This window comes from Pholis gunnellus, assembly GCF_910591455.1.
Source record: "Pholis gunnellus genome assembly, chromosome: 19".
NCBI lineage: Eukaryota > Metazoa > Chordata > Actinopteri > Perciformes > Pholidae > Pholis > Pholis gunnellus.
The window spans coordinates 1,470,113-1,496,442 of NC_136546.1; the positions used below are offsets into that span (position 1 = coordinate 1,470,113).

A 26,330-nucleotide genomic window follows, 5' to 3' on the forward strand; every position below is an offset into this window, starting at 1 on the left:
CTGCATAGTATTGGTGTAGGCCTGTAAAAGTATCTTTATCTAGTGGCTTCACATTAGACTCTCCCAGCATCCTGCCAAATGAGTTTAACTTTTGTCCCTTGGTGTTGCCTTACCCTCTGACGTCACTTTAGTGCGACAAGTAACAATGGTAAGTGAGCAAGCAGTTTTCTCTGCGGCTCGTATATTTATTTTTGTAAACACTTTATTCGTTAATACAGCATTGTTCATAATACTTGAAACCTTAACATTTGTGCTGCCATATAGTCTCAGGTGGCTTTATGTCTGATTTGTGATGTAACAACGGAATTAAAAGTAGGTTAGAGCCTACTAGCCGAAGGCTAACGTTAGCTACATTAGTATTTCTCTCGTTTGGCAACAGTCGTTGTCCTAGCTGTAACTAGCATAGTCATTCATGTTAGAAAGGTAGCCTTTTCCCTTTCTCTAAGTGTTTTATGTTATATCATTGATGACAATGTTAAAGTTAGTCTCTCCAGTAATACAATGTAGCGTGTTGAATTTAGCTATTCTGGCAGGTATGGTTAACGGCGAAGTAAGCTAACGTTAACTTTACTATAAACAGCTCAGCTAATGAGCTATTTAGTACGGGAAATATCGAACGCTATAGTTAAAGATCACGATGCACTGATGGGTGCGTTTCCTCTCCTCTTTATTCACGCTGTCTGATCTTATTTTAGGGTCAAAGCCAGAGTGGAGGCCACGGTCCGGGAGGAGGCAAGAAGGACGACAAGGTGAGAATGACACAGCTTCTGCTAGCTAGCGTCTGAACCTGTTATGGTAGCCAAATATTATTCTTTTGTGATGATTTAACTGATATTTAGGGTGGATTTAAAACACAATTAGACCTGAATTATTTGGTAAAACTGAATGTAAATGCCTGATATTTATCTACTCAATATCGTATTGTAAGACTTTTTTGTGTTGCTTCTTTTCTGCTTACTATCTGTCCAGCCAGCCACACATGCTGTTTGCTAACACTGTGGTCCAGTGTAGACCACTGGCTTTATGCAAAAGATTATGTGAAAAGTATTAAACGCTTCTGTACTAAATGTAGACTAATATCGTGATGGGCAGGTGGCACCTTACATGGTAGCTCCTGTCATCAGTGTAGGAATGGGTGTGAATGAGTGAGTGATGACATGTAGTGTTAAGGAGCTTTGAGTGGTCAGAAGACTGGAAAGGAGCTCTACAAGTACTAGATAATTTACCATATATTGTAGGGATGTTTGTGCCACGGTAACAGACACCTATTTAAACACTGTATATGATGGGTTACCTTTTCTGACATGTCATCCCACTTTGTCCCAATCGAAGGATAAGAAGAAAAAATATGAGCCTCCAATTCCCACCAGAGTTGGCAAGAGAAAGAAGAAGACCAAGGGACCAGATGCTGCCAGTAAACTACCATTAGGTAAAGAACTGAAAAAGCAGAGTCTTGTGAAGACGTGTTTTTTATCTGTCTGGTGGCCTGTCTCAGTTCTTAGGTCTCCTGTCGAGCTCTATTTGATCTCACTGGATACAACTGGGTATTCTGTTAAGCATTTTTCCCGGACATAGCTGGTAGAGAATTTGTAAATAGAATCAACTGTCCTTATTTTGGCATTATTGAATTTAAAAAGAGACCACAAAGTTCGTGTTTATGTCAGTTTTTAGTGTACACTTTAAATGTGCTGGCCTGTGTTTGTCTTCCAGTCACCCCTCACACTCAATGCCGTCTGAAGCTGCTGAAGCAGGAGCGGATCAAGGACTACCTGTTGATGGAGGAGGAGTTCATCAGAAACCAGGAGCAGATGAAGCCTCTGGAAGAGAAACAGGAGGTCAGCCCTTGTTACACATTTGCCTAACTTGCTTTTGCGCTGTTATATTTCGGTACAATAATCCTGTTTTTTTTTTAATGTATATACACTTTATTGAGTCAAACTATAGAACAATACAGAACAGACCAAATCTTAACTTCTCTTGCTATTTTTCTTTTATAGTAATCCTAGTCTTATCTTTTTTGCAGGAGGAGAGGTCAAAGGTGGACGACCTGCGGGGGACCCCCATGTCTGTCGGCACTCTGGAGGAAATCATTGATGACAACCACGCCATCGTTTCCACCTCAGTGGGATCAGAGCACTATGTCAGCATCCTGTCCTTTGTGGATAAGGATCTGCTGGAACCGGGCTGCTCTGTCCTGCTCAACCACAAGGTGATATTTAGTGAGAGTTCTTATTTAAGTTTACCATTTTAATAATACATTAATTTTGATCAAAACCTTTTGTTCGAAAGAGTACTATTCAAGACAATAACACGGAATAATTACAGTTACTTAACTTCCTAATGACATAACTTAACTATGACACTGCTCTACTATTCATGGATCTAGGGTCAATAAGTATCCAACTTTTCCCCAAAACACTTTTATAATCTCTGCCCCCTCCTTCAACTGTAATAGCATTCACATTTGTCTTGTGTTTGTGTGGTGCTTGCAGGTTCATGCTGTGATTGGTGTGCTGATGGATGACACTGATCCCTTGGTGACGGTGATGAAGGTGGAAAAGGCCCCACAAGAAACCTACGCTGACATCGGTGGGCTGGACAATCAGATCCAGGAGATCAAGGTACAGTAAATATTGCATGAAAGGCTCTTCCATCTCAAAACAGATTCTCTCCATCCACTTTTGGAGCATAAATCATTTCTCTGCTCCCCATCTTCATTACTAGTTCTCTAAACACAAATATTGACCACAGTATGGATAATGCTTATCGTAACTTTCACAGTGACCTGTTTACATTAAATTGAAGGTTGTAATATTTATGTGTATATAACATATTTTCCTTGAGGTTGACGGTGCTGTTTCTGTTGGTTTTAATAGGAGTCAGTGGAGCTGCCTCTCACACATCCAGAGTATTATGAGGAGATGGGCATAAAGCCTCCCAAAGGTGTCATCCTATATGGACCTCCTGGCACAGGTGAGTGCTTCATTAAACATGGGACCAACAGTGGCTCTTACAGGCAGTTATAGGAAGCAAAAATGTAACATTGTATTAATCTACTTTACCTTCCACCCAGTTCATTGTACCCCCTTTATGAAGCACTGGTAATGTTTCACTAATATGTGGTACCACAGTATATACCATAACCTTCAAGTGTTTCGGTTTAATCAAGTCATTTTCAAGGGAAATTCAGAGATAAAGGTGTATTTTCCCCAGATTGATGTCAAAGGCAAATCCCATTGAGTCATTGGGGACGTTTTAAAGGGCACCACAGCAGGGAAGTGCTGCTGTGGGAAAAGAGCTCTACAGCCAGTGTTAATGATTCAAAATGTGTAGATTTGTAAAAAAAGAGCTTATCAGCGGGGGGTTTCATTAAAGCAGTATAATTAGCCATGGACCTCTGTGATTGCTTGTGTGAACTCAATCTTTGTCACACTGTACCCCATTTGAATTTTTTTTTTTACAAATATACAAATCAAACCTGCTCCCCGCTGATCAAGAGCTCATATACAAAGCAAGGAAAGAGATTTCAGATTGGTAAATTTCAATACAAGGTCCTAGTGCATTTCTGTAGAACTATGTGTAGTTACACATAATCACTGTTACAAATAGAGTAGCATAGAAATACAGTTTAATTCCTGCACAAAGGCAAGTGGATGAATAGTTTTTAAAGGCTTAATCTTTGTGGATGTCAGTGGCTATGTTTTGTTGTTGTCCTTGGGAGGAGAATCATGTTTTTATATATAATGTGTATTTTCATCCGGACTCATTTAGCCTTTCTCACTGCAAAGCATCACTACAGCAAGTCATAGCACCACGACTGCCCCCTTTCTGTTTATATCTGCTCCCTCTGGCACGATCATGTCAATGATGTCCTCTAGTGTGTGATGCGCTATTATTTAGAAATATTGCAGTGTGCATGTTGAGATTAGATAAGGTTTTCTTATGTGGGTGATGCAAGGTGATTTTAAACCCTGTCTGGCTTTATTCGGTGCTGCTGGTGGCACTCTGCATTGTTGTAAACCTTTATCACCTTTTTATGAAATGCTAAAATATAATATCACTCTATATTTTTATGAAGGATAACACAATAGATGCACTGAGACATTTATAGTCTTTGATATCAAGAGATGCCACTACTTCTTTTAACCAGGCAATAATAACACAAAATGAAATAACGCCCTCCTTTTTTATGAGCTTTATGATCACCAGTTTAACTCTGACTTTTGTCTGTCTTCAAATCTGATAAACAATTGTTTGATTATATCTCAATCGAAAAAAAAACATTAAGTATTGCAGAAAGCGCATATATTGATTTCTTTGGGCGGTTCCAATCACTTATGATGAAACAATGTGATGTGTGTGTGACCTTTAATACCTGCTTTTAGATGCACCTGGGCAGTGTGTGACTATTTTGATACAAATGTATTCATTACTGATCAATTTATATATCTGAAAAGTCCAGCGTTGGTGTGCTCCTCTACTCTGCTGATAACTAATATCCATCTGGATGTTAAGCAACTAGAACATAAACCTGGAGGGAACGAGGTGTGTTGATGTAGGGATCCTCTTAACTAGCTCGTCTCTTTTCACTCTCGGCTAGTGCTACAGCTATGTAGTTTTTGTGTTCTCATGCTAAAAGTATACTTGAACATGTGGCACAGAATTAATGTATGTCATGTTATGCATGTACCAGGTAAGACACTGCTCGCCAAGGCCGTAGCCAATCAGACATCCGCCACCTTCCTGCGCGTTGTGGGCTCAGAGCTGATCCAGAAGTACTTGGGAGACGGGCCCAAGCTGGTCCGAGAGCTTTTCAGGGTAGCAGAGGAGCACGCACCCTCCATCGTCTTCATCGACGAGATCGATGCCATCGGCACTAAGAGGTACACACTCGTCTACAAAACTATTTCAGGCTGAGAACTTTAGAGACGGAGCAGTGATAACCTACACCTTTGAGGTGTTGGATTAGTACGTGTGATAAGTGGTTTACGCCTTGATATATTACAGCTTTATTTTTAGCAATACCTAACACCACATTGAACGACAGGAGGATGGATTTGTTTTTCAGGTGGGCATGATGTAATGCCGCAGCTAGTGGCGCACCGGATCATAAAACTCTAAGATCGGATCAGCGCAAAAATAAAGGGGCGCAGATATAACTTTTAGAAATCTTTGATCACTTTTCTTTTGCCACTGATACTAAATGCCGATCATTGATGATCCATAATGTTGTTTGAGTAGCAGCTGGTCTACAAAGCTCCAGACTAAAAATCCTTTCAACCACTCTGAAGTCTGTAAAGCATAAACAATTCTAAATTGTTATCCTATTACTTCCTTAAATAATAGATGTATAATAATGTATTTTTTGGGATTAAAACAAATCTAGTCATTATTATTTTTAATGATGTATAATAAGCTGCTTAGAGCTAGTGTTATGAAGTTAAACAGCTCATAATTCATCTCTAATACCTATTTTATATTCATGTGAAAACATCTCCTTTAAAAAGGTTTCTCACCAAAACTCCATTTGACAGATTCCAGGTGAACACATCATGAAACCTTTTCATTTACCTTCACCCAGTACTCATTTTCACTGAGCAGAGCCTGAAGGCATCAGAATGTAACTGAAGTGAACCTCTGTTCTCCTGTTGATTCAAACACGGAGTGGTTGTGGTTGTTTACATTGTAACATTATCAGAGATATATAGATGCTATAAAAGCATAAATAATGTCCTGATCACATAGTGGCGTACCGGTCACGGATCAACCGTGGTCTGTTCCACCCCTAGCCGCAGCTGTAGCTTTCCTGTCTGTTATTTGAAAAAAAGTACAGCAGTGACAGGACCAGTGGCAACAGACGGTGTCGAAAATACAGAAGCAGCTTTCTTTGTCTGTTTTTCATTTCTGTTGGCAACAGCATGTAGAACGACAGTAACATTGTTAGGTAGGACATTGCCTGACTTGCATGAAGGAGCCTGGTTGGATATTGATGTGCATAATAAATGAGCTTGTAGATGTTGCCGGGCTCGGCCTCACATAGAAAAGGCAGCAAACATCCCAGTTAAATGGGTTAGTGACAACAGGACTGCAAGATGGACGCGCTTGGAGTTTGAGGATGTAGATCTAAATCCTGAATAATAATGTACATGTCCTGTCTGTGTTGTGTAGGTATGATTCCAACTCTGGAGGCGAGAGGGAGATCCAGAGGACCATGCTGGAGCTGCTCAATCAGTTGGATGGGTTTGACTCCCGGGGAGACGTGAAGGTTATCATGGCCACCAATCGGATAGAGACCCTGGATCCAGCTCTCATCAGACCTGGTCAGTAGGAGTCTGATTAGATTGTTGTATGTCAGTCTATGAGAGAATGACTCTACTTCTCTCTTGATTTATTACCTCAGTAAACATTGTAAACATGAGTTTATGGTCTCAATCTCTAGTTTCAGTTCTTCTTCAATACAGCATGATGATAATTTAGAGTCAAACAGACCATAAATTAGGGTATCCTTTAGGGCGGAGCTACACAGTGATTGACAGGACTCTACCAGAGACGTATACAGCGTGTCTACGTCACTCCTCCTCAGTCCAGATATGGACACTTCTGTTCATTGGTTGTAAAGAAACTAGATGGCCAAAGACTCAGAAGAGTAATTCAGTTTCCTCTTGATTAATGTTGTGATGATGTTTTGAAAATCCTATTTGATGAACAAAACAAACATGAACCGTGTTTGGTCAATAGCACTGCTATGTTTATTCTTCCAATAGTTTTGAGTGACAGTTATTGGCATTAGTCTCCTGAATGAAATGTGTAAGAAGTTGTTCGCAGCAGCAGCAGATGATCCCGGCTCCTCCAGGCCGCATGTCAAAGTGTCCTGTGGCAAGATACTGAACTCCAAATCGCTCCAGAAGGCTGTGTCATCAGTGTGTGATTGAATGTGTGGATTATGACATTCAATTCATTTCAATTTGTAAAGCCCAAAATCACAAATTAGCCTCAGAGGGCTTTACAATCACATATCACATCCTCCGTCCCGGGACCCTCACATCAGAACAGGAAAAACTCCCCCAAAAACCCTTTAACGGGGAGAAGAGAGGGAGAGACCTTAGAGAGAGCAACAGAGGAGGGATCCCTCTATCAGGAGGGACAGAAGTGTGATAGTTGTCATGTGTACAGACATGGAGTGACTCTCTATAAAAGTCCATTGACCAGTTTGTCAAGTGGTTTTCTTCTCTCCTTAGGGAGAATCGACCGTAAGATCGAATTTCCGCTGCCGGATGAGAAGACCAAGAGGAGGATCTTCCAGATCCACACCAGCCGCATGACAGTAGCCGATGATGTCACCCTTGATGAGCTCATCCTGGCTAAGGATGACCTATCAGGAGCAGACATTAAGGTAAGAGCGAGCCTGTCCACTCACAGCTGCAGACTGGACTCTGATCACAGTAGCTGGATCATTCAAATTCAGCCAATAAAAGTAAAACGTGCACACTGCATGATGACTCGAGCTAATTGCTCTAGTGAGGTTCTTTCTTTACTCCCACAGAGTAAGTGTCTGTAAGAATACTCTGTTTTCACATAGAAGTGGTTGAAGCCGCATGGGTTCGGTGAGGGCTGCATCCTGACTGGAGATGTGTTCTGTCTGTCCAGCCTGACTCTGGCCTCAGCATGTATAGATTCTGTGATTCAACAGGTGTTTGCAGCGAGCCAGTTCACACTCAGCAGAAACGGGGAGTCAAGATGAGGGGAAGCCACAAGGGCTGATTTTCTAAATTATTATTGTATCAACACTTTAATTGAATTGTATTACATCCTCCATTCAAAAAGATGGAGTCCTTAATGTGCTGTACATTTAACTCTTTACTTCTCATTGACTCAACTCTGCCGCCCTCATGTGGGATCTGACAGAATTACACTCAGAAATGATTTTTCTTTTTTCTTTGTCCTGTGCGCAGTTTAAATCTTGTCTGACTTTGAATGAATCTAATGGTGACAAGTTGTCATACTGGAATAACAGTAGAGTAAAACCCACCTACAGCCATTATGAGAATTGTATGTAACTATGAAGCCTGTGTCCTTCATAATATCTCAGTAACCGTCCGTCTATGGCTGTGGACCAAGGGAGTGCTGTGTGGAGTTTGGTGCACTCTGGACACTCGAAACGTTCAACATGAATACACTTTGAATAAACAAGTGAATAGCACTTTGTAGAGCAGCAGGGGCGGGTCTTCTACAGGCAGCAGCTCATTGGCTGCAGGATGTACTATCCTACAACCCAAACAAGCATGTGAGCGGCCGCAGGCTGGGAGCACGAGTGTCTCATGTAGGGAGGGCTATCGGTGGGAATTTCTAGATGCTGCTCATCGGTTCGGTTCCTCATCGGTTCTTTTTGATTACATTGCTTTATTATTCATATGTGAACAAATAGTCTCTTGAACGGCAACAGCAGAAATGTGTAAATAACTCACTATTGTTGACTATTTTATTTCAATGGCAACAACAAATGTAGATTTGAGAATATTCCTACAGGATGAGTATATTATTATTATTATTATTATTATTATTATTATTATTATTATTATTATTATATATTAGGAGTTGCGAGCCATGGTCGTCTCCCGACAGTAAAGAAACTGTAAAGTGTGACTAGCAGCTTCTAAATAACTTCTAACACAGCTGCTCTCCTTTATTATTAACCACGTATCAAACGGCTCACTACACACGCGTTAGCTGTTCCATAAATCCCTTTGACTTATGGATTAGTTTGAAGCGTGCCCGAGCGCACCGACCTAGAAAGTATCTTTGTATTTCTACGTAGGATTGTTTCAGACTTGTGTGATCAAACATTTCCAATAATTCCAAACAGAACGTTTTTAAGTCCAAAAATCAACATTAACTAAAAGTAAAATGTTATAATTCCCCAAATTATCTTTTGTTTTTATCTGACAAAATATTCAACTTCAATCCATATTTGCTGGCGTTTAGCCTTTCAAACACATCACAGCTCGATCAGGAGTACCGTATTTTCATTTATTAAGTTATTTATTTTATTTCAGTTTTATTTATTTTTTAAACCAGAATGTAATACTTTAATGCACTAAATGGGTTGAGTTGTTTTATGTAAATTTAGCAATAAAGATGTTTATACGAGACGATTAGATGGTCATAAGAGACCCGTCTTACTTTATCTTTTGTATATTTATTATTGCCCTTTAATAACAAAGCAATCGATGCAATAATCACTTGAATAAAGTAAATAGCTGCAGCCGTCGTCCTGATGTTCATCTCTCCTGTCACTGTGTCCTCCAGGCCATCTGCACAGAAGCAGGCCTCATGGCGCTGCGTGAGCGCCGTATGAAAGTCACCAACGAAGATTTCAAGAAGTCCAAGGAAAACGTCCTGTACAAGAAGCAGGAGGGCACGCCGGAGGGGCTCTACCTCTAACCTCAACTTTGATGTTTCTCTCACCCTTCTATCTATGGCCGTGTGAAAGACGGGAGGCAGCAGTTTCTGTCTCCTCAGAGAGAGTTTTGATATATTTTGTGCATGTCATGTCTGGCTTATCCCAATCTCCTGTTACCGTTATAAAATAAAAGGACAAAAAAAATGATGGTGGTGTGTTAGTCATCTTGTTTTATTTTCTGGAGCCTTCTTCTGATTAGATCCTGGATGTTGAGTTCATCGCTGTAATGTCTTGATCATTTATCACATTCATTTTTCTATTAGTTCAGGCTCGGTGTGGTGTCACAAACACAATCCATCATAACAATATGCAAACTTACTTTCAGAGGAAGATGTTTTATTTTGACAGCTCAGACGAGACAAATGCGTGAAAGAATTACCAATCTGCTCATTTGTAGAAATATTCTTTGCTAATTACTACAGTCTTCCATATGACTCCCACACACTTGGTGACCGTGCACATATATATATACATACATACATATACATCTCTGAGTGACAGATGGAAACAACACACCCTGACTAGCATTTTACTCTGACGTTGCCTCCAGGAGCAGCAGCGTGTCTTTGCACTAATGCTTCACTCCTAAATGTTTAAATGGCTTGAGCCTGAGCAATAGAGAGGACAAACATGACTTCTGCACATGCTCATACATCTGTGGCAGCGGGATGAGCGCAGCCTGTGATTTCATTTTTCCATCTTCAATTCAAATGAGCTGTTAAGTCCCTCCAGCTAAGCTGCCCTTGCTGCAGTCTTGACATGCGGCGTTGATTTAATTCTTCTTGATGTGGAGCAACGTGTAACTCGGTGCTCAGCAGAAAGTGGCCCCATGCAGCAGCATCGAGCCGCTTGGCAGGGCCATCTCTGGGCCCGAGTGAGAACGGAGTCGCTGCTGCAGCCCCCCTCCTCGGAAACACTCCTTATTAAATCAGTCACGCATTTCAACTGCAGCTCCTACATCTGTGCGCATTCAGCAAATGGATGGAAAAAAACATTTAAATCAAGCATGACGAGTTGGGCCAGAGAGTCTGGGAGGGTTACAAGAAGAGGGGTGTGTGTGATGGAATGAGACATTTGTCCTGTCAGCTAAAGGCATACTGTGGGTTGGGTGTTCCTAAACTACCAGATACTGATGGAGGATGATACAGCACAGGGATGAACATGGTGTTGACATTCTCTGAAAGGTCACATCCACATTATCGTCCATTCACCATGTGGTCACATTGTGCTCTACTTGATGTCTTGTTTTCATGATCATAACTTCCCCAATACATGAGGGGATGAGGAACAGGTGATGAAACCTTACAATGTGCTGGATATATTAATAAAATAGTTTTTGTATAGGATGGATTTATGATAACGATCAAATCAACAATCTATTTGTATACTTTAAGCTATTATGCTCAGTCTGGAGTGGGTGCTGACTAATCCTTATTGTTAAATGTATCATCTATAAAGGGCTGCAAGAGGTTAAAGGTGACAATGCTCATCCTCTCCTCTGTGATGCTGCCAGGAGTAAAGCTATAAAACAACCGTGTGTGTGTACTCCTGTGAGTGAGGTGGTGACTGGGAGATGTGTACAAATATACCTCTGATTATGCAAAATCTCATTTCTCCTGATAAACGGGGCAAAAAACAAACCACTGAACAAATCCAGTAAGAAGTCCCGATTAGTTCCAGTCGATTAACAAATGAAATGGCTCCTCTTGGGTTGGAGTTCCTTGACCTGATGAGAGGAGCACACTGCCTCGCTGAACTGCACAGATGTGCCACGTGGTGCTGAAATGTTCGCGGAGACCTTCCACAAGTTAATGTGGAACATGAAGACGTTTGTTTTTCTTCAGTGGATCTACATGAGCTGTTACCAGTTTAGCAGCTACTCTTGCTAGGTTCCACGGGAAAACGGTTCCTATGATTGATGACATGATGATGATACATGTGCATATACACAATGAACTAAAACAAGCTACAGCACCTGTCTGCAATATAAGCTGCAGTACTGCAGCATACACACTACAGTGATATATGCAGTCTACAAATACAATAAAGATTATTCCTCCCTATTATATTCTTGTTATATTCAACTAAACAAGGTTCAAGGTCGTTTTATTTGTCAACAGGATTGCACAGCGACACTTAGATTGTATTCCCATTTTGCTATATAAGAAAAACACTTTTTTTTAAAAAAAAAGCAACACTATTCAGGGAGTTTGTGATGAATAATAATGACTCTGCTCTAGTTTTAGTGTTCAGGACAGTGATGCACACAAACACATTGAGAGACCGAACCAACGCTATGAGTGGGGAACACTAAAGCTACCCACCCGTCACTAACACATTGCAGTGAATTCTAGACGTGTGTGTGGTTGTTTTTGCATCGAACACATCCGGGTCTGTTGAAGGGTTTGGCGGCTCCTCCTTCCGCGTTGCCACCTGGCTGCTGGACACAGCCGCTGATTACTTCTACACTTTGTCCGCTTGGTGGAGCTTGTGTCAGGTCCACCTCACAGAGACTGGAGGACTTGTGTCTGAGGATTATGACAACACGATACCAACTGCTCTGCCCAATTCTGCGGAGTCATTCTACCTACCGAAGTCTATGCGTTTCATTGAGGAGGAGGCAGACATGTTAGCTTCAGTAAATAACACGACAGGCTCGTTTTGGTCGTGAAATGCAACGCGCCACAGTTGTGTGCCGCTTAAATACGGAGGCACCGACCCTGCTGCGCTTCATTGTTAATTCCACGTAGCCCTACCACACTTTGTAGTAGCCAATAGTAAGTCTGCGCACTTCCCATGTCGAGCCTATCAAACATTTAGCCCGCACCAATGGAAACCTGTCGCATTTTCCACCCGTCTCGACCAAACAAATCCAAATAATTACACGCACTGATGAATCTCTGGAAACGCGGTGCTGGATGGTGCTTTGGTTTTTACGTTTCCTGTATTTATATTTATTATATTTCCGTTAAGTGCCACTGCCTGGTGCAATGCAGGTCCCGTGTAGCCAATCAAAGCGGCCGACACATGGAGTATAATATTGCAGGTCTGCAGCGGCCAATCAGAAACGCCATCACACACCGCCACGGCAAATTCTCCAGTGTCAGCCGGGCTACTTCCTACACTAGTGGTATCCTTCCGCACTTAAAAACTAGTACTCTGGGATAGGGAAATCTAACTCTCTTTTTGGAATAATAAGAAGCCAGGTGGATGGATGGTAGCTAATGTACCATTGGGGATTTGATTTTTCAAAAGTGAAGTTGATCTTAAGTTAAATCCTGTGAAGTTGAGAGGTATGACAATGATATGCTACAATTTAAAGGCACAGTCTGCATTTTTTCAAGCCTATGAGTTCTATTACGGTAATCAGAATTGCTACACATGGCAATATAATTATTGATAAATTGACCTTTAGTGGATTAATAATAATAATAATGCATTTTATTTGTAACGCACTTTTCATTTGGAAATCTCAGACAAATCTTAAGACATATTAGCCTTGCTAGACTGTATGTTGAAGCCATAGGCTTTAATTGTCTAAATTATATTTATGATTGTCGTAATTTTACCAAATGCCCACTGTCTTCCACGAATTTGGTTGTTGATTTATTTTATCCTTATTTTACAATGACTTGTGATGGTTATCAGGCAGTAAAAAATGGGAGAAATTCTAGATAAGTGACAATTACCAAAACTCCTTATTGTACCCTGTACATTTACATATGGGATGATAAAGATGGTGGCTCAGTTCAGCTGTAGTTTGTTTTTGCCCACTCAAAGTTTATTCCGTTGTTTATGTAAACCATTAACACCTCAATAACTATTTGGCCGTAACTTTAATTTGCAGCTTTAATGCCACTAATCTAACCTGGCCTGACAGCTCCCAAGGGGCCTACCATAAAAAAACACATTAAATACTGCTTCTCGAAAGCATATAAAAAGGTGATTGGTGATTATATAGAGCAAAAATCCATGTGAATACAAGTATTTTCACCTAAAAACACCCATACAGGTTCACCTTACAGGACGTTGGCCTTGTTTCCTGTGATGGAGGTCAGTGACTAACTCAGCACAGCAAAATATTAACTGTGGAGGTTTGAACCCAGTGTGTACTCTGTGTTTAGTATATCCAGATATGTTTTATGGGCACCACTCTTAATGTACATCATGCAAACATTACCACGCAAAGACAGTGTTAACAATCATCCTCCAAACATCCAGTGCATCTCCAGTTGTGTACTTTCATGTGAGTGTGAGGAGGATGCCCCGGTGATTGACATGTCTTCATGTCTTCTGCTGGAGGCCTGCGCCGCTGCAGCAACCCTCAAATCGAAATAAGGAAGTGAGTGATCAGTGCTAGTGCGCGGAGGGATACACAGGCAATCCCCATTCTGGCCACGGCCGATATACACACTCCTAACCCGCCAGTGGAACTCCATCTAAGGAACGAGCACACTCCTAGTCTGCCTCCACAGACCAACAAGCACACAACCCATCCGCCATGGTATGTATTGTCATTCATTCTGTGCGGTGAGGAAATGCGTTTCAATTCTAGCGCAGCCTGTTTCCTACAAGTGATAACGCGGTGTAGACGAATGCCTTTCCGTTCCTGCATGTTTCATATCTGCTATTCAGTCATTGATTCCGATAGGAGCTATTCGTACGGAGACGGAAAACGCCCGCAAACCGCATTTGATATGTTCTAGCTAGTGCATGGGGTGAACAGAAGCTCTGCTATGGGCTGTCTTTAGTCGTCTTTGTGGGTTTATGGCTGAAATAATGTCCACCTTCCAAACTGTATTTCCTCATAACTGCGCAATTCATACGGCATTATTTGGTATTGGTCTACGTCGGGTCAAGTAGCTGGTTTGCGGCTGCAAGGTGCAGATCGAATTAATTCTTGGACTAGAATGAGTGGTATGGGAATAACTTGCTAGCTATTCTGGGTCATTACAGGATAATTCTGCAGCCATACATGCATTAGGGTGCATTTTACAATCCGCTTTATGAGCGCAGGCGTGTTGGGAAGCCCACCTAACGTTGCTAGAGACACGGCAGAGCCATACGCGGACATTTTCTCTATCGGAGCCGACATGTTTCAACAATCTGTTGGAGAGATATCGGTTTTATTCTCAGTTTCCGCCGTCCACACGGTGCCCCCCCCCCCCCCCCCCGTCCACACGGTGCCCCCCCCCCCCCCACACACCTATGAGGAGAGTGAGCTGGCTGCGTATGGCTTCCCTTTTTCTCTGTTGCACCATCTTGCTGCTCGAGCCGAGCCGAGGCATGATGGGTAACGACACTGTTGTATCTCGTCAGTGTTCCGCAACGGAAACGGACCATATTCTGTAATTACACAGTTATAGCTACAGTGTAAAGGCTACTACACACGGCACGAGACGCAGTTCCGCCCTGACTGCAGCTCTGGGGGTTTATCTCGGCCCGTGCTATCTGCTGGTCTTATGTCGGCTCATTTGGTTGCCTCTTTGCAAATTTTCGATGCCATGCAAATGTGGCTCCCGTGAGAGTAGTCCGTGAAGCTCTCTCTGGCTCTGGCCACCACAAAACATCAACAGCTGTGAAGTTTAGTGACTTTTTCCAAACCAAATACGAATATCACAGGACCATGGTGCCACTTTAATACTTACATATTTTAAAAGCTTATGTATTATGCTGGTGCAACTTACATTCTGAAAAAATACAGTTTCAATAGGCCTCAGTGACTGCAAAACACATTAACATGCACATTACCACGCCATTCTAGCCAGATGTTGGAGACACTCTCTCACACACACACTGACATCTGCAACCAGCTAATGAAACCTTCTAGTCACACACGGAGAGGTTACCGGGTGGAAATGACCTGCATGTGGAAAAGAGTCCTTCAAACTAATCCATTGATTATCAAGCCTGATAGATCATTAATGGCCCAGAGGGAGTCAAGAAGCTGTACCTCTGATCAAATATCCCATGTATGGTATCGAGCTGCGATGCAGTTTGGTTTTACAACACGGCGCAGTAATGGGAGTGTAAATTGGAATTGTTATGGAGTTAGCCTGCGTATCAGTATCTCTGAAAAGTAAAATCCACAGTCGTAAGCATCTTGTCAGCCTCAATGCCGCCATTGAAGTGGAAACGGCCTCCCCCGTTGAGCTGGAAGTATCGAATAAGTAGTGGGACCATGCTAAGGCCCTATCCTATTGCTGCTACGCTCTTGTTTGCTGATGCATGTTTAGTGAGTTGACGGACATCTGATCCGCTGCGATGAATAATTGATATGCTTGGCGGCAACACCTAGCCATGTCCCATGTTCCCGGTTTCCAGGAGCCACTAAGTGCTCTCTGCGGTGCGGAGGAGTACCACCAGGCCATACGGTGGACCGGCCCTGTCCGCAGGGCGTGGGGAGGCTGCTGTTGTTTACACCCATCCTCTCTCCCTCCTCCCCTCCAGACACAGCCCGGGCCCCGGGGCCTCACTGTCTTTTGTCCAGCCTCAAAGAGAAGAGGCGTTCAGCGCTCTGTGGAGCTCAGCTCCATAGAAAGGAAGTGTGTGTGCCACACTCACTCTTTGTATTTGTGCTTGTGTTAGGATGAATGGAAGTGTGTGTGTGTGTGTGTCATACCCATCTGTCGGAGTGACAGTTGGTTGTGCGTCTTTCACTCAGTGAATATAGAGAAGCAAGCTTCTTCAGGAATTGTTTGGGCCCCTCTCTGTGACAGATCAGAAATTTAAAAAGTGCCTACAGCGTTGATAAAGACCACCATTTTGCATCCCCTATGAAGTTAAAGCTAGTGTGAACAGTGAGCGATGCAGTATGTTTGTACAAGGGTAATATGACATCCTCGCTGGCCCAATGAACTGCCTCTTGCCTCCGCAGTCTTGTTTGAAGCGCATTGCTGGGGCCGGCTGCCCGGGCAACAGAGGGAGTGGTTGACCCACTGGTGCCAGCAGAGCCCCCGATCCCCAAACACTCCTCTACAAGCTGTTATCAGGCTGGAGGCCTGGCAGTGAACAAGCCCGTCTATAGAGCGCTGTGGAGGGTGAATCACAGGGAGTTTCCTCTGAACTGTATGTCACATATAGAGAGACAGAAGAGACGCACAGAGGGGATAAGGTCTGGAGGAGGAGGAGGAGTTAGTATTGGCTGAAGTCCAAGTGCCAGAGAAAGAAGGAGGAAAGAGGAGAAAAGGAAGGGATGGGCCTGGTGGTGCAGCAGCACCGTGAGGCTCCAACAGCTTGGGCCTAAGCCAGTGGAGGATCCATAGCACTGAGTCACCAAACCCCACACCCAGTCCACTTAGAGAGACAGCAGGGGACAGAAAGAGACGCAGTAGTGACACAGCATGACAAAGAGGGTGACTAAGGAGAGAAAGGAAGGGAGACTTCTCGACAAAGAGGGGGTGAGAAATGAACAGGAAGAGATGAGAGGGACAGAAGAAAGATGGCACCAGAAAAAAACACAAATGAGAAAGAGAGTATTGGTGATGGTGGGCGGCGCGTTAGCGGTTTTGTCTCTTGACATTTCTGATTCTCATGAATGGAACTGGAGACAGGAAGAGGGCGCGGGAGGGAGAGGAAAAGCATTGAATCATGTCAGCTAATTTATGAGCGCTGCCGATGTTGTCCATGAAGCCCCTCGCTGGCTGGATCAATCCATCCTGTGGCTGCTGCTACTCAAGCGGTGGGGAGAGGCCTCTTGTTTCTGAAAAGTCAAATGTCAGCTCGCAGTTTGTCATCTGCTGAATCTTGTCCAGTCCAACCCAATCAAATTCAATTTACTGGTACGTTTTTACAAAATACAGAAGCTCTACCTCCAAACATGGACTTTATAAGGCTCTAATTTGGGACTTACGGTGGTTTTGTTATTGTTTGCTTGTTTGCTTGGCGGTATCCACGGCTAGATTGCTTGTACAAACATTAACACACCGACAGGCTGAAGGAATGCGCTTTGAGGCAGAACTGGCTTCTCTGACTAATTCACAGGAAACATGGGGATGGAAAGTATTGGTGATGAGGAAGAATGCCATTAAGAGGAACTCAGTGTGTGTGTGTGTGTGTGTGTGTGTGTGTGTGTGTGTGTGTGTGTGTGTGTGTGTGTGTGTGTGTGTGTGTGTGTGTGTGTGTGTGTGTGTGTGTGTGTGTGTGTGTGTGTGTTATATGTTAGTGTGCACATCTGTGACTACTCTAGTTTTATCTGTGTGTGTTCCTTTGCTGCCAGGCCCAACGTTGTCAGTGTGGTCTGTTAATAATAATTAAAGAAAATCTTTTTTTATATGAAGCGGGGATGGAAGGGAACATGTGGGAGTTATTTGCGCCTCAAGCTTTGTATTCACACTTTGCTGCTGAGGGTTTGTGTTTAAAAACAGTAGCTCCTTCACAAAGAGGCTGCATCTTTCTATGTAAAAGGCCTGGAAGTGGACGCTCGCCTGAAAAACCACTTCTAGCACGTGTGAGTCACTATCAGCCATCATGGAGCCCCAGCTAGAGGAGGGAGCAGGCATGGGACCCAGCAGGCCTTCTTTCCTGTTGGTCTGGCCATGCTGGTATGTCCTGGAACAACCCCTCTTGGTCTGGAGGCAGCACCTCAACCATCTTATTGCAGCATCTCTTTGCCCAAGCAGTCCCTCTTGTGTGGACCGCCATGGTGTAGCCTACTCTTTGAACATGGTGTGACTGGATCCCATGGAGCCACTTCTCAGCTGGGAATAACATCTTGTGCAGTGCCTTTTGTAGAGCTCTCTATATCGGAGCTTTAAAAGATATCTTGATAACGTCCAAGTCTGATTACTGATTTTAAGCATCAGAATCAGACTGGAGTCAAGGTGGGATCCAATCGGCATTAAGCTATGACAGGGACCAAATCAATAGCATGGTACGGTTCTACTCAGAGAAGAACATGCCATTTAGATAAGAAATTGAAAGGAAAAGTTCAATTATAGAAATTGAAACAAGTCCTCTAACTGATTGGCGCTCCCTCCCCCGGTGCATTGGGTGCTAGCTAATGAGGCTAGTAGTTCATGTGGGATTGTTGTCGTTGGTAAAAGTTAGCTGTCCTGAGAGAAGATTCCAGCTGAGGCCTCTGGCGATGGCCCAACACTCCCAGAACAGTAACACTGAGGCCAGTGTTGAGCCACGTGGTGATCGGTGGGTGGGGACGACGAGGAATGTAGTGACGCAACAGTTTTTTATTTGGAATTGTTGCCTTGTCGAGAAACTTTGATGTTTGTAACCCCCTTTTTCTTTTTTTCCAACCACAGGCTGACCAACTAACAGAGGAGCAGATTGCAGGTAGGGGTCTCCTTTACTCCCTTCCTCACATACACACTGGCATTAGCTGCTCTGGTTGCCTCCACCACACTTGAACATGGTGTGAAACAGAACATTGAAGGACTTGATAGATCATTAGCTTTTCAAACTGAACAGGAAGTAAGAGGAAGAAGCATTTACAGCATGTCAGGAGTAAAACCCATGAAGCAACATTAAATATACATTTTTCCAGGTGAGCTTATGAGCAGGTTGATTCACTGAGGCACCTTGATATTCTTGATTAATAAATTATGTGGCCTTTGTACTAAAACTAGAGGCTGCACCGTTTCATCTCAGGCAAACCCCCTCTGTGGCTAATTAGCTTGTGCTAATGCTCACTATTTCCTGGTCCTCCCTGGATGGCTCTTTATGGCCTATCGTTTAGAAGCCTGCTATCACTGCCAGGATTCTGCATCCTTCTGTCCTCTCACAGTCTGAGATAAGATCTCTGTGTGGTTCTCAGAGCTCAGCACATTTACAACTTCACCTCTGTCCACACTCATGAGGGCCAATTTACAGACAAGCATGAGCTTAGTTAACACAGTATAACTTTAGTCACAGGTGATTGATTAACGTTTGCGACCTGACTGCAGCGTCCTAACATTTCTGTAACCGCATAGCAGCGGTACTCTTAACCTCCCACTCTTTCCTCCACCCTGGCAGAGTTCAAGGAGGCTTTCTCCTTATTCGACAAGGACGGCGACGGCACCATCACCACCAAAGAGCTGGGCACCGTCATGAGGTCGCTGGGCCAGAACCCCACAGAGGCAGAGCTGCAGGACATGATCAATGAGGTGGACGCTGACGGTCAGTATACACACTTGTATTTTAGGGCTGAGAGGATTCGCTGAAATATACATTCCCCCAGAGAACTAGCTGCTGCTAAAAGACCTGACCCACAATCTACGAGTGTAGAAGTTTAGGGAAAGGGTTATTAATTAATGTGTCATATAGCAATCCTTCTGAATTTATGTCAACTATTATTTTTCTGATCAGGCATCTGACAATACAGCCTGTTATCGTGTTACATCTGTTCGTTTTTAAGATGATTAAATAAAATAAATATTAATCAGACCAGTTTGTTATATTTTATTTTGGATAAATTCAGCGTTATATTAATCAGGAAATTTAGAAATAACCCTAAGAATTATCACTTCAATTAGTCGACTAATCAAATCAAATAATCGTTAGGTACGTCCCTCTTTGATTTGATGTTAAGTTATTGTTAACTGTTAAAGAGATCATATCAGGTGCCACATAATGAAATCGAGTAATACATCTTAAACAGAAGGGAGGACTAACTCATCATGGGTTGCTAGAAATGTCCTGCATTACAAAGACAGCAGAGATTTACATCTGTTTTGAGTTTGCTTTTCCATCCAGGCAGTTGAAACATGTCACAGGACAAACTCTCAGTGCACACTTCTGGGAAACTGTATTTCAAAGATGGATAATCAGCAGTTAATCTGTTAATTGCACTCCCATTTTACAAAGTAAGCGAGTGGGAAGGGTTTTAATATTTAGGTTAATAAGGTGATGCCATTCCGTTCCCATCAGCAGTTGAACTGATCCTTTCCTGCTCACGCCCCGTTTTAATCAGTGTAATGACCAACCTCACCTCAATGCTAGGTGCTGCAGTTCTTTGGTTCATTTCAGAGGAATAGGACTATAATTCCAGATAACCATTCTGTTGCATGACTTCGGTGATGAAAGCTCTGTTACATGATGGATTAAGTACAGCATCCATTACTGCCCCATCTCGGTGTTGTTGCCCACCTCCCTCCCTTTTCTACCAACTATCCAGGCCGACTGTCCGGCCGGCGTTACTTTCAGATGACGTGTCCCTCTGTGTCAGCAGTTTAGTCACTGAGTGTTCAGCTCCATCATAGTGTCAGAGATATGGGTGTGCAGGACGTGCTTTCAGTGCTGTTGAGTAGAGCGGGCCAAGTGTCAAAAGACTGTCAGTGTTAGCTCAGGACCATGATTCAGGCAGATTCAGTCACTGCATGAACACAGATCTTTATCCTCCACTGCAGAGTCTCCCAAAGGTGCTGTGATAGAGAGAATGAAAGAAAAAAAACGTATAAAGAGAGAGGAGTCGTAGAAATTGGTTTGCACCTGAGCTGACTGTCCTTGTGGCGGCATAGTGGAGGATGTGAGCTGTAAGTGGGCCTTTAGCCCAGCGCTGCTCTGTCAGCTTATAGGATTTTGTAAATGGGACCGCATTGATCAGGAGAAATTGATTGCGCCGCAGCACGGCTGCCCCTTCATTGAAACGTCCTCCCACCATCCTCAGCGCCCACTCTGTTACACCCAGGAGCAAGCAAGCACACACACACACACACACACACACACACACACCATCACTAACATCCCCTTGTTCTGCCTCCCTTGGCTGATGCAATCTAGGTCAGACGGCAATGAAGCTAGTAATGGAAAATAAAAGTGGTTACATAAGGTCTCTCTGTGCTTTGCACATCCAGTACCCACATCAGAAGCCATGGGATGTCAGCTGGCCTATTGAAAATGTGCTTTATTTACCAAACAAGAAGGCTACGGCAAAGAGGTAGAATGAATGGAAGAGAGGACGGACGGCCTCAGACGGACAGAGCGCTGTTAAAAAGAACTAGTCTCCTGGCTATTAGACTGTGAAAGCCACACAGTGTGGGATACAGTATCCGAAGGAATGACTGCAGTTGGTCTCACAAGCACACAAGCTCAGCACACCTGCTCCAGGAAACAGGACTTCATATTCCTGACGTATAATAGAAGGTGGAACGACTTAAATAGGGATCAAATAACTGCATGACATAAATATTAGCTTTAGTCACAGCACATCACTCGTCATCATTACACAACGCTGCATCTCGCCCTCCTCAGAGATGGAAGTTGGCTTTATGATGCAGGAGGAGCAATGAGCACACACTGAAGAGCGCTGAGATGCCTCAGCCTTCCATAGTTTGCGTCAGCACCTCTTATGTGTAATCGCACCGTCTCCCACTCGGTTCACTCCTTATATTCTCTCCTCTTCACAGCTCCCTCATCTCCATCTCCCTCTCTACCGCCCACTCACTCCCCCCCCCCTCTCTCTTTTTTCTCTCTCTCTTTCCCTCCCACCATTTTCTCTCTCTTGCTCCCTATCTTCATCCCTCCTTGCCTCCATCCCTCCCTCCTCCAAGGTAGCAGCTTGCGGAGCAGTTGAGCAGATATGGCCGGAGGGCTGCCTTGCCTCTCCAGTCGTTGTCCCCCTCAGATGATGGTTTGCCAGTTGCCCTTCTCCAAGCCCGGCTCCCAACCCCCCAGTGGCAGAATGTGTTCCCTCGGTGCTGCTGGCTGTCTCTGTGTGTTAGATAACAGGTCCTTAGATTGTTACCCCAGGCTATGAGATCACCATCTGCCCCATCACATTACTGCATCCTTTTTCGTTACACACACACACACACACACACACACACATCCATTCTGGCTCTCTGTTCTCTCGTTGGCTCTCTGAGGCGTGCTCTGTCATTGGTTAATCTGCGTACAATCCCTCCACCCTATCCGTCCCACCCTGTGGCTAATCCTCCCGGGGGCTTTGCCCTCGGTGTCCCTGACCTTCTCTTCAATCCCCTGACTTTTTATTTGTCGGTTTTTAATTACAATACACCGCCACGCTTACTCCCAACATCTCCAGGTCTTCATAAAAGCAGAGCGTCCCATCATTAGATCCTTCTCCAGCCATCCCATCCTCCCCCCTGTGGTGTCAGTTGGTGAGCTGCTGAGTTCCTCATAGATCTGTCCTCTGTCAAGAGGGTCTGATCCCCTGGTAATCCTGTCTTGACAACAGTTACATGGATATTGATCCGATTGCAGCACAGCAGCTGCCAGTAGCCCCACCAAAACATAGTGTCAGAATGTTGAAGGGAAAGGGGGACAAACGAGGACTTAAGGGTGGATATAAGTGGACATGAAGGATGGATCTAGGTTGAAGCTCCCCAACCTCTTTTTGGCCTTCTCCCTTCCCCTCCAGCCAGAGACTCTGACAGGGGCACCAGGAAATGAGCCATAGGTTTATCCAGGCTGCTTGAAGGCCGAGCTACACAGTGTACTATATGTCTGCATTATGGATGACTGGCCATGGGTCCCCCTGCTATCCTGTTGCCTAGTGTATAATATGCAACATCTTCCCAGGGCTTCCCTGAAGAAGAAAGCCCCCCCCCTCGTCCTCTCAGCCTGCGGTAGCTGTGTTTATCACAGGAAGGAAGGTTTATATTAACATGATTTTAGGGCTGCTCCCTCGCTGCGATTACTCACGTCTCAAGTTGCAGTGCCAGGTACGCCTCTGGAGAGAAGCTATAGGGTGTAAACGTTGGTAGTCCTCCGTTGCTTCTCATCATCTAAATGCTGGGTTACATTAGCTCTACTTATCCTGGTTTGCTTTTAAGTAATTGCAGCAATTTGTTGCTGATTTAATTTTCCTCATTGATCACCCATTCCAGGTAATGGAACCATTGACTTCCCGGAGTTCCTGACCATGATGGCCAGAAAAATGAAGGACACAGACAGTGAGGAGGAGATCCGCGAGGCTTTCCGGGTATTTGACAAGGTAAATAAAGGTTTCACAGAATGAGGAAATGAGAGAACCGTTTCCATGCTTGGCAAACGTTTTAGCTTCATTTTGACCTTTTAATGTATGTGGAGCAAGACGTCAAGTCATCTGGGAATCTATTTAAATAACTGACTCAAAAATAACTTGAAGTTTTCCAACTTCCTGCCCGCCTAACACCTGTCGGCATGGCTCCTCATTTATCAATCTGGTATTAATTCTTCTCTCCACAAGTCGTTAGCCTGTGGGATTTTTTTCGGTTTCACACATTTGATCCAATGCCGAATGTTTCCAGGATGGAAATGGCTACATCAGCGCCGCAGAGCTCCGTCACGTCATGACGAACCTGGGGGAGAAGCTAACGGACGAGGAGGTGGACGAGATGATCCGAGAAGCAGACATCGACGGTGATGGACAGGTCAACTATGAAGGTAAGAGAAAGACGGCAGTAAAGGAAGCACACAAATAGCTTTGGTTTCTAGGCCATGGCGTAAGCTTTTATTAAACAGGGGAACCATAGCACTTCATTTTCCAAGCTGTGTATTTCTCTGAGGGTGACCGCCAGACAAGCCAGCCACACATTATATTAGTTATTAGATGGAGGCTGCTGAGACGGAGATGGGAGAAAGCCATCCTTCTGAATTATCATCAGTGAGCCAGGAGCCTTTTCACTCCTTCTCGCTCCCTCCCCCCTACTGTCGCTCCCTTGGAACATTACATGAGGGACTGCGCTCATTTTCTAGAAGGCTGTTGATATATTATGAACAGTCCATAAGTTCTGGCTGAAAAGTGCCCCGCTTTTATACTCCCATTGTACCAAGGAACAATGGAGAATATGTACTCACCAGACAATGAAAGCCTTCTCTTATTTAATCATATTCATTTTGTATGTGTGCGTGCATATCACCATCCACCAGCTTTTTAATCACATGTGTTTAATGAGGTGCACATGGAAGCTGTTTTGAAAGGGGACACTAATTAGGATGTGTGTTCTGGACCTGCACAGGTTGATTAATACAAATGAATAAAGCGTTTAACAATTTAGCAGGTGACTGCTCTCACAGGCAAGCCCTAAAGCTGACGTCCCTGTTGTCTTTTGTCCTCTCTCCCTCTGCAGAGTTTGTACAGATGATGACTGCAAAGTGAAGCTGGCCCGCCCCGTCCTGTCCCCGCTTAGAAGAAAAAAAAAAAAAAAATGTTTTACTTACCTCTTGGGAAAAAAAAAAATGTTCATTTATTCATACTGTTTCTGTATAGAAAATAATTGAATGTTGAAATAAAATATCCTTCTGTCCACACAGGAAAAATATAAAAATATACAAAAATATCTGCATGAAAATGATGGTTAGTGATCCTGTCCCCTCCCCCCGGAGATCAGTTTAGCATCAGTACTTAACAAGTAAAACTAATAATAACAACAAACCCTGTAACTACTACCTTCAGACTAAAGCTAAAGCATTTGGCGAACTCCTTCCAGTCCCATTTGCTGGTGGTAAATGTCTGGGCTGCCATCTCTTCTTTCTCTGTCTGTTTTCTGTTCTTCATGCATGCAGCTTGAGACCGGAGCACTAACCCCCTGCCCCCCCCATCCCTCCTCCGGGCTACCAGAGCGTGCTGATTCCACTATAAGCTGTCCTCTTGTTGGTTTGGTACAGTTTTTTGTATTTGGAGAGGAACCCTGTACTGTTAAGATGAGCGAGTATACCAGGTTCTGACTCTAGCGTTAAAGTGGAATGGGACTTAATTGTATGCTAGATAAAAAGAGAAAAAACAATGTACAAAAAATACATTTTCAAATGTTTGGCATGTTTTTGTTTTTGTTCTGTTATTTGGACGGCCATCTTAGTAGTTGTGCGTCCTGCCCTTTTAAAGGAGCGGGGACTTAAAGAGTCTTACGGTGAGCTTTCTGTTTTCTTTCTCTCTTTCTTTTCTTTCTTTTTTTCGCTGAGATGGAGTGTCTGTCCTCTTTTCTTGCAAGAGAGAATCACTGGCCTTCACTTTTCTTTTTCTTCTTCTGTTTCTCGACTCAGACAACAGCGTAGTGAGGGGTGTTCTGTGTTCGCAGCGCATGCTATTAGGGGTGTCAGCACACCAGTCTTCGCAACTGTTCGTCTGAGTTCAGTTTACATTCATTCCAAGTTGTACATGCTAGTCTTTATTTTTTTTTTTCAAATAAAAGACCATGAACTTTATCATGTCTCATGTCGTTTCTTTTTTGCTCGAGTGTTGAAAAGACAACAAATGTTGTTCACCAACAAGACAAACGTGTCAATAATCAATCAATGAAGAGCAGCGTCCTGTAGGACTCATGGCTGCAGAGAGCGTCCTCACGGGGGAGGGAGAGGCAGAGTGTTTGCTCTGGTGCTCAGCGGTGGATATACATACACATCTATGACGCCTCTCTTCTCTCTCAAGACCTGGCTGGTTGCTAGGCAACAGGAACATGCTGTAACTGGGATGTTTTCTTTTTTTAAAAGGCAAGTGGGAGTTTGAATAAACCCTCCTGCTTCTGCTGATGACTCCATGTTGGCTTGTCCTAGTAAGGTAAATCAGGCCACAACGCTACTGCTGTGTGCACTTTTACTCAACACACACACACACACAGCGTACAGCACAAAAAGGTCTCCACCATACCTCTAACACAACACTACCTAAATGTCTTAAAAGTCAAGTAAGAGCTGCATTGTTTTACTATATTTGGACTGTAATATGACCATGTTCAGAAAGGAGCAAAGATAGCCTGAGACAGCTCTCCACCCACCTACAGCATGAAGCCAGCACTTCCCTTAATCATAGCCCTGTACAGAGAGATACACACACCTTATTCCTTTTACACAGCTGGGGCGGGGTTCTGCTTTCAGGGGGAAAATGCAGAACAGTCTCTGCATTCCTCATCCACTCATTATCTGTAAATTTGTTCTAGATTAGAAGCCATTGGATGATTTATGTCATGAATTTAATCACATAAACAGAGGCTCA

General features: G+C 43.6%; 2 protein-coding genes across 2 annotated transcripts; both read left to right on the forward strand.

Annotated features, from left to right (window-relative positions):
- Nucleotides 1-129: 129 nt before the first annotated feature.
- LOC306711583 (26S proteasome regulatory subunit 4) lies at nt 130-9,604 on the forward strand. Its single transcript, XM_079180591.1, has 11 exons — nt 130-148; nt 696-749; nt 1,333-1,429; nt 1,711-1,835; nt 2,024-2,209; nt 2,493-2,621; nt 2,877-2,973; nt 4,694-4,883; nt 6,169-6,320; nt 7,239-7,393; nt 9,307-9,604. Exons 1-11 carry the CDS (start codon nt 146-148, stop codon nt 9,439-9,441), a joined length of 1,323 nt encoding a protein of 440 aa, XP_079036717.1. The 5' UTR covers nt 130-145; the 3' UTR covers nt 9,442-9,604.
- A 4,249-nt stretch (nt 9,605-13,853) lies between these two features.
- Nucleotides 13,854-25,543, forward strand: LOC306711565 (calmodulin-1). The gene is made up of 6 exons (XM_079180566.1): nt 13,854-13,964; nt 18,718-18,748; nt 19,430-19,573; nt 23,245-23,351; nt 23,647-23,782; nt 24,469-25,543. Exons 1-6 carry the CDS (start codon nt 13,962-13,964, stop codon nt 24,495-24,497), a joined length of 450 nt encoding a protein of 149 aa, XP_079036692.1. The 5' UTR covers nt 13,854-13,961; the 3' UTR covers nt 24,498-25,543.
- The last annotated feature ends 787 nt before the right edge of the window (nt 25,544-26,330 follow it).